Source organism: Ruditapes philippinarum, unplaced genomic scaffold (genome assembly GCF_026571515.1).
Source record: "Ruditapes philippinarum isolate M1 unplaced genomic scaffold, ASM2657151v2 ctg916_1_1_1_1, whole genome shotgun sequence".
NCBI classification, from domain to species: Eukaryota; Metazoa; Mollusca; class Bivalvia; order Venerida; family Veneridae; genus Ruditapes; species Ruditapes philippinarum.
Genome location: NW_026860290.1, coordinates 85,586 through 94,947, shown reverse-complemented (window position 1 = coordinate 94,947; position 9,362 = coordinate 85,586). Strand labels below are relative to the sequence as shown.

Genomic DNA, 9,362 nt, shown 5'->3' with positions numbered 1-9,362 from the left:
TACGGTAAAGAGTAGTAATAACATACGGTAGAGATTAGTAGTAACATACGCGAGAGATAAATAATAACATACAGGAAAGATTAGTAATAACAGAGGTATAGATTAGTAATAACATACGGTATATATTAGTAACAAGATATGGTAGAGATAAGTAATAACATACGGTAGACTTTAGTAATTACATATGGTAGATATTAGTAATTACATATGGTAGAGATTAGTAATAACATAGGTAGAGACATTTATAACATACGGTATGGATAAATAATAACATAAGGTAGAGATTAGTAATAACATACGGTAGAGATTAGTACATGTAATTACATACACCAGAGATTAGTAATAACATACGGTAGAGAATAGTACATGTAATAACATACGGTAGAGATTAGTAAAAACATACGGTAGAGATTAGTATTAACATACGGTAGAGCTAAGTTATAACATACGATAATTCTTTATATAATACCCGTGATGTATTTCGAAAATATTGAGCCGGATCTTAAATATGTTGAATGTCGTCAAGGTTCGCATTCTGGCTCGAAATTCAATTTAACATGTTGTGCTGGATGTGGTGCCAGCTCGACACTCAGTTAACCATTTCCATGTTGTGTTAAATTTTGAGCAAAATATCGTGCAAAATTTACCTCTCAGCTCAACGTTCATTGAAGTTTGAATGTTGTCCGGATCTGGTTTGCAAACACAACATTTCATCTCGACATAGAGAAATCGAACGTCATGCCGAATGTCTTATATCGACTTCCGTACAAAATTAAGATAATTAAATTGCAAAAATAGGCTTTTATTGACCACTGATAAAAAACAGATGAAAGCATTGTGCCGTCTGTTTCCTTTCTCTGAGAATGCTAAACATTATCAGGCGGGTTTCTGTTTATATTTGCACTTTTCTTACTCGGGCAAATAACTCGGTAAAGCAATCTAATCCGGTCCATTTCATAAATGGATAAGTTAACACCCCTGACATGATTCGAACCCCAACGTGATTTAGCCAGCCATTCAATGAAAATAAAAGATAATTTTCGTTGCATGTAGAGATATACTTAGCTCTGATTTAAATTTAACAAATTAATGAGATGACCATTTTTTGCGGCTACATAATGAAGTTAACAATTGTATAGAAAATGTAAGATAAAAGAGAAGTTTATTTCACGTAGCTGTACAAAATAGCATTTGTACTGTCCCGGGGTATCATTAATTGTTTTAATGGGGAAAGTTACCTTAATGTAAGATGTCTGACTTAAACTAGGGATCGTGGGTTCGAGACCTATTCAGGTCACAAACATACTACCCATATATCACAAGTACTGGTTAGTTTTGAAACGATTTCATATAACATGCAAGAACGTATTGCATAATCAAGCTAACATAGATATGTTTAAACTAAGTGTCACTGCTTCATTCTTCATTTATATTACTACTACTCATATTTGACCGTCAATTCTATAGTTATATTTATCTTTAATAAATATGTATATATCGTTTGTTCAGGTTCAAACAAACGTTTCCAATGTTTGGCTATATAGCACTGACCTTGACCTCGCTGCCTCTTTTATTGTTTTATGGAAGGGGCACTGAGGCGGTTCTTGCAGACACATGGGATGACTGTGAATGTTATATTGGGCAGACTGAGAAGCCTGGAGTGAGTGCAACAGTGATTGTTTAGGACGGAGGTAACAATTTACTTAAGTATTATAAATTATGAAAGAATCGGGATAGGCAGACATAAATTGTTAGAGAACAGTAAATACGTGTATATACAACTTATAAAAGTTACACTTATACAAATAAAAATGTTATACTAACAAGGATAATAAGTTACAGTTATACAAATAAAAAGGTAAACTTATTCAAATAATCAGTTACACTGATAAATATTATACTTAAAGAATGTTACACAAACACGAACCAAAAGTTACAGTAATTCAATTAAATAGTTACACTAATATTAACAAAAAAATTACACTTATAAATAATTACATTTTTACAAATAAAAAGGTTACACTAACGCAAATAAAAAGTTACACTAATACAAATAAATAGTTTCACTAATACAATCAACATGTAACACTAATGCAAATTAAAAGTAACACTAACACAAAATATAAATGATTAGATACAATTAGCAAAATACAAATGAATTTAAGTCGTACGTAACAGCACATGCGAATTATCGTTATTGTATTAAATGAAATAGGGTTTTATTTGAAAAGATTGATTGTTTTTCATATTCCCGTTTTGTACAGTTCAATGTTGAATAACCTGTATTTGTCTCCCAAACATCTAATACGAATAATTACAAAATATGATGAGTTGAATAGAAGTGATAATAGATAAATTACATAACACCCACAAAACATTTTATTAACTTAGGGTTCGTACTCGCTCCGCCTGGCTGAAGGAACACCCCGGATGTGATGAGTTCACCGACTGTGCATCAAATGACGAAGGTTCTAACTGGCAGGACTGTAACAATGTTTGCTATATTGGAGGTGTGGCCTCCGGATATTCCTGGTCACCGTGCATGTGTCAGGCCGGATACACGAGCAAATGTTGTACTGATAGTAAGACATTTATTATTTGTTTCTATTATGCTTTTCACATAACATGTATAATATAATACTTTAAATTATTCTCTAACAACAAATAGATTATTTGATGTCATATATTTCGTTATAAACCAGTTAATTTATGAGTTAATTTAAAGCACATTTAACCTGGAGATGCTCTGATTATTTATTTCCCAAAATCTTTTTTAATTTTTGGTGTCCTGAAATAGTTTAAAGATCGTTTGCTTCTTTAAGGGCACATTATGCTTCACAGACGGATGAATTTTACTACATTAGAAAAGGCAAAGGATAGTTACATGCTTGTTACTTAGGAAGTAGCATTAAATGTGAAATAATTTGTCACAAATGTACAACATGTAAACAAAGTAGTATTTGGCTTCAATACAAAATACTTAAACACTATAATTGTACTTATTGCAAACAAAAAGCAACAGAAGAAAAAGATGGCTCAGCTACTTGGTCAATGGATATCTTTTTGAACACTATAGAACTTCATCCAAAATAAAAAATACTTTCTAGAAATAAAAATAAAACCATTCATGGGGCACGTGCCTGTAACGTTTTGACAGTTATGCGGCGTTCATACAGTGCCGATTACGGCTCCCGTTTGAGATCAGACAGCGCTACGACACGAAAAGCAAAAAAATCGGATTACTATCCTCAATGATCTGGAATGTCCTATCATAGTCTGAATGCAGTTGTATATGTTCATAACAGAGTCCTACGGATCAGGACTTGTCCGGAGAGGTCGGCCAAGCACTCCCGACAGTTAGGTGTGTCCCGTAACATTCGGGAAACTCAGCCGACTTTGTCTAGTCGGATTACAATCGTGACTATGTCGTGACAGATTCTGCTGTATCGGATCAAAATCGTAACAATGTCCTGTGTTGTCTGGTCAGTGTCCTGTGGAACGGGCATGATCTGGAGAAATTTTGCATTGTCGTTTCTTGCCGATTGAGTCCAGATTGCGTCAAGATCTTGCCGAATGCGAACCGTCTTTGCCGAATCCGTTCCGGAAGAGTTCAGTAATTAATACGAAATTCGGCAATAATACCCACGTCAGAGTCACGACAATTACAGAACACGATACGACTGAGTCTAGACAAAGGCGTGTGCAATGCGGTACAGCAGACTGTAATAGGATTGCGTTCCGGCAGTGTCCCGATCATCCCGAATATTCCGACAGTTGTAGGATTCCAGATGCGCGGATTTCAGATTCGGCTAAGCTGCTCAAATATAGAGTTATATATAGCGTGTGTTTGTGTGTGTGTGTCATTCATTGACAGTACTATGACCGGTCCACCATAAATGCTGCGTCTAAAGCAGGTTGCTCCCATGGAAATGGAAGAAGAAGAAGAAGACTTTCTGTTTTCCAATTATTATTTGAACAGAAGGGCACTGCGACCCAGTAGAAATAGAAGATACTTGGTCAAACCCTGGATATACAGAAGAGAGCAGCTCGACCAGTATGACACATTGATGAGGGAGCTGAGAGAAGAAGATCCAGAAGCTTCCATCAAATACATGAGGCTGTCCATGGAACTATAAGATGAAGTCATGGCTCGGATCACATCCCGCATCACCAAACAACATACCTGGTGGAGGCAAGCCCTTGATCCAGGTCTGAAGTTTGCCTGTAACATAAGGCATCTGGCATCCGGCGACAGTTACAGCAGCATAAAGAGGGATTTCAGGATTCCCAGTAACACCATGTTAATGATTGTCCCTGAAGTCTGCCAAGCTTTCATTGATGAGTACGCTGCAGAGAGGAAAGAAATCGCAAATGAATTTCTCCGCAGATGGAACTTCCCACATGTGTGCGGTGCATTGGACGGAAAGCACGTTGCGTGCAAGTGCCCACCAAATACCGGATCTACCTACCATAACTACGAGGGCTTCTTCTCCATAGTCCTGATGACCCTCGTAGATGCGGACTATAAATTTATTTGGCTGATGTTGGGCCAGATGGAGCAGCTTCAGACGCACAAATAAACAACGAATGTAAGCTGAAACATGACCATTGGCTTTCCTGATCCTGAGCCACTTCCTAGAGATGACAGAAATATGCCATACTTCTTTGTTGCTGACATTGCTTTTCAACTGAGAACTGACATGATGAAGCCTTTCCCTTTCCGTAACATGACAGTAGAAGAAAGGATCATTAACTACAGGCTGCCAAGAGCACGCAGAGTTGTGGAAAATGCGTTTGGCATCTTGGCTCAGAGATTTCAAATACTTTTGTCAATCATGCAACACACTCCTGAGAATGTGAGAAACATCGCACAGGCTTGTGACTGTCTCCACAATGAGAATACGCTACCCAAACATGAACATCAACTAGGTTGATCGTGAAGATGTCGAGTACGCAATTATCCGAAACATGCTTGACGTTGTCAATGTTCAGGGTGCTAACCGTGCAACAATACTGGGCAAGAAGCAGAGACAATATCTCAAACATTGTCTTAACTCTGCCGCTGTATCTGTACCTTGGCAGATGAGGATGGTCAACCCTCGCCGTGAATGAAGACCATATAATAAAATGACAGAACACCATGCTATTATGTGTCACATCTTATATGTATCATTGGCTTTTAAATATAACAGCGGAGTTTAACTTGTGACATTACTTATTGTGAAGCAAAATAAAATATTGTTTAATGTTTATTGGAATTTATTTTATTTATGAATGGGTTAACTCCTAGTTTGGACTACTTTATAATTAAAGGCCACTTGTTTGGCAAAAAGTTAAAATTTAATAGGTTTAATAAAGTTTAAAAATTAGAATTTCAGACATTAATAAACAAGAAAACACAATATATTTTTTTATCTTGAACAATGTTCATGTCTGATCAATATGTTATCACGTTCAATAATAAGAGGTTACATTTTTTCTGTAATCTTAATACAGATTATTTCAACTCTTACACATGTTCTGCAATAATTATGCAGATTATAGAGATAGCTCGGATCAGAATCGGATTGAGAACGGGATAATCGAGACGAATTCTGCTGGAAACGGCTGTATCGAGACGCCTCCTGAACAATATCTGATTGTTGTCGTGATTAAATAAATATTTTTACAAATTTTGATAAAAGTTTGAATTTCCGGTCACGAATCACAGGATCTTGATCAGACTTTTAACACATTTTAATCGGGAATGGTCCTTTCAAGTCCTGAATGTGTGACTTAGGCATTAGTTTAGTTACAGTTAATTTAGTACTTAAAATGACTCGCAATATACAACAAATTCAATGATATAAACATAATGTTCGTTTAAGCCAACACCAAACAGAACTGTTTAACAATAGACTGGGGTATACTTTCCCTGCCATAAATAGCTCATTTGCATTAAGTTTATCTTTTCTAAAATGTCGAAAATATGAGAAATAGATGGGGAAAATAACAGCCGGAATTTTTGACTTTATGAAACAAACAGTATGATGGGGTTTTTTGTTTTACAGTTGTGAACTGTGGTACCCCTAGTTCTATATCTGACGGGTCGTTATCTGTGATGTCAACAAACTATGACGGCAGAGCGACGTACACCTGTAATACCCACCATAACATGACCGGTGGCACCGGCGAAAGAATATGTCAACATGACACCACATGGAGCGGAACTTTACCAAGTTGTATATGTTAGATAACTTCTTATAATAATTTTTCATAGAAGTAATAGTGATAAATGTAAAAATTACCAGCCTAAATGATTAATTCAATGCTGCAGATAAAAAAAATTGATTAATCATATATAACAGTATTCGTTGGTTTTTGGCTTTTTTGCTATAAGATTTAGCTATTTTTCACAAAGAAATACAATTTCATTTATCTTTCAGATGCAAACCACTGTAGCAGTTCACCGTGTCAAAACGGCGCTACCTGCGTGAATCTCCTCGTGGACTTCCGGTGTGACTGTCTATCAGGAGGGTGGAGTGGGCAACTATGTGAAAATGGTGATAATTATCATCAAACATATAATAAAATATATTTTACTTTTTTGATCGGTATAATTGATTACTTTTAGCTTAAATATATGTGTAAATATTGATATATTTCCTTCAAACCTGCATTCCTACTTTGTCTGCATGTCATTCGAATTTCGCTTAATGTGTGTTGTGCAGAACTCGATCGGGCAGACGTTTACCAAGTTTAAGGAACTGTTTAAATATAATATGAAAAAATCGGCATAATTTGAAATTAAACAATTATCAAAACTTATATGATTATCTTTAAATCTCCGACATTTAAACATATTCTATATTATTAAATATAACCTCTTTCATAAGATGTTGAAAGAAAAATTCTATTTGTATTACAAAGATCTATCTGATAAATATATACAACAATGTGAAACCACCCTACATATAAAAAGTCATCAAACCATGGCCCGATTATCTTTCAGTCTTTTTTGAGGTTCTCTGAAATCTGCAGGATATTTTATTTGGTAAATAAAAACAGACCCATATCAAGTAATTTTTCTTTATAAACTCTTGTATAGATGTATTGATCATTTTTCAATAAACCATTCAATAGTTTCATTCAGAATATTTCATATTTCACTTCCTTTTACGATATTACAAATTGGCAGCCTACTACCTTATTTTAATAACAGAATAACGATTAAAAAACTTCTTTTGACAACCGGTTGCCAAATTTGCTGATTCAGGTTTAATAAATAGTAAACTTACAATAACATAAAAACTATCTTTGAATGAGATATTTTGTCCTCTTATACTGTAAAACGATCATGTTTGTTTAGTAAACAATTTCGTGCATTTTTCGCTTATTTAGCATAAATTGAATGCGAATACAAAACTCCAGCAATAATAAATCATGCGGATTCATCGACTTAAGTTGATGCATAAACTATTTGTTTACATTAGAAAACAAATTAGGGGCTGGGGATAACGTTATAGTTATAAAACTATCCGCTAACTCAGAAAACTTACTGATTCAATTATTAGGTTGACTAAATTCAAAGTGACAACATAATGTTTTCAGTGTCGGTCGGTCAGCCCGCCCGTCCGTCTGTTCGCCAGCCTTTCCGTCAGCAGTCCAGCTAGCTAGTCAGACAGGCGATGAATAATTAGGAAACCTTAAGGAAATGAAAAAAAGATAAAGAATATCGAGAAAAGAAAATAAAAACAGCAGGCCTGATGTTGACGAAGATAATTGAAAAATATAAAAGTAAATGCATGTACATAATTGACGTAAACATAAGGCTCTAAATGCATGTATCCATCCTTTAGAAAGATATTTATAGTCATTTGTTTTTGTGCGTTTATAGATAATGTAGTGTCTGACTAGTAACACATAACACATGTGGGCATTGTTAGAAAATAAAATAAAAAATAATGAATGAAGAACAAAAAAGTGAAAAAACGATACTTCAGATTGCGTGTTCTGTTGGTTTTTATTTGCAAACCGTAAACTTTAAGAAAAAAAATTCAACTTAAATGATTTCAATAATGATAGTCAAATAGCCCGCTGCTTGCTGTACCTAAATCTTATAAAACAACTAGTTGTTAACTGAAAGATCACCTGCATTCCAAAGGCTGGGAAACTGAATGCAAAGTATTTCTATTTTGAAAAAAGTCCATTAATCAATGCCTCAGTCAAAATAGTCCATCAATTAAAACCTATATCATTACCTATTTATGTATTACATTATTTCACCATGACCTGTAAGAAGTCTGTAAAGTTAATTGGAAAAATGAAAAAGTTATAGAAACAAATTATTCTAATTATTAACAAATTTGTAACTGTTAAAAGATTTATACATGAATTGTAGATAACAAAACAAGCTGGTCTTGAAACTAGAGGTGTTCTGCGTGAAAAAGATAAAAGCAATACGAAGACTGTTTGCTGTTGGTTGAGCGAATACTTAATTTACCTTTTTATTTTACATCGATGAGATTTTTTTCGTGAGTGAAAAAGATATCATGTTTGCTTAATAGTAATGAGTAAACAAAACAATATAAAATCGAATAGTAATGAGTAAACAAAACAATATAAAATCGAATAGTTATGAGTAAACGAAACAAGATAAAATCGAATAGTTTTGAGTAAACGAAACAAGATAAAATCGCTTTAGCTTTTTTAAAATTTTAATTGGGCTTGATTAGGATGAGGATATAGTTAACAACTGCTCGCTCCCTTGGCTGTATAGAGAGAAAATCTAATTAGGTATCTAGAGGTCGATAGTTCGATCCTTATGCGAGGCGTTATTTCTCTGTGAGAAAAAATTTCTTATTTTTGAAGAATGAGTTTAATTTTAATTTCTACTCTCACCAATTATTCAGAATTCATGTGTGGTTAGTAGTTTGTTATTCAGTAGATAAATCATGGTTAGTTATCCAGGAAAAATGTGGACGCGACTGCCGTGGTATGACATTCGGCCTGTAATGTGTATTAGTAATCTTAGACGTCTAAAATACTTATGGTCGCCGTCGGCGTCGTCGAAAATAACGCAATAACGACCTGCCATAATAGTTGTAGTCATGGTCGAAATCATGACCTATTTTGTCGGCACAGTCTTTAAATGTGTAGTCGTGGTATTTTGTTGTCCTTGCCGCAGTTGTTGACAGTTGTGGACAGTTGTGGACAAAGTCTTTAAAGTTGTATGCGTGACCGAGCTCCTCATAGTCTAAGATAACTATTTATGGTCATTGAAGACGTGTTAATCGTAGCTGTGATCCAAGACGTGGCCGTTGTTACAGCATAGTCTTTGAAGTCGTAGTCTTAGTTATTTTTGTAGCCTCAGTTCTGTTCTA

General features: G+C 34.8%; 1 protein-coding gene across 1 annotated transcript; it reads left to right on the top strand.

The window, feature by feature from the left end:
• Positions 1 to 4,145: 4,145 nt before the first annotated feature.
• On the top strand, positions 4,146 to 4,580 carry LOC132759552 (uncharacterized). Its single transcript, XM_060751342.1, has one exon. The coding sequence runs from the start codon at positions 4,146 to 4,148 to the stop codon at positions 4,578 to 4,580; it is 435 nt and encodes a 144-aa protein (XP_060607325.1).
• The last annotated feature ends 4,782 nt before the right edge of the window (positions 4,581 to 9,362 follow it).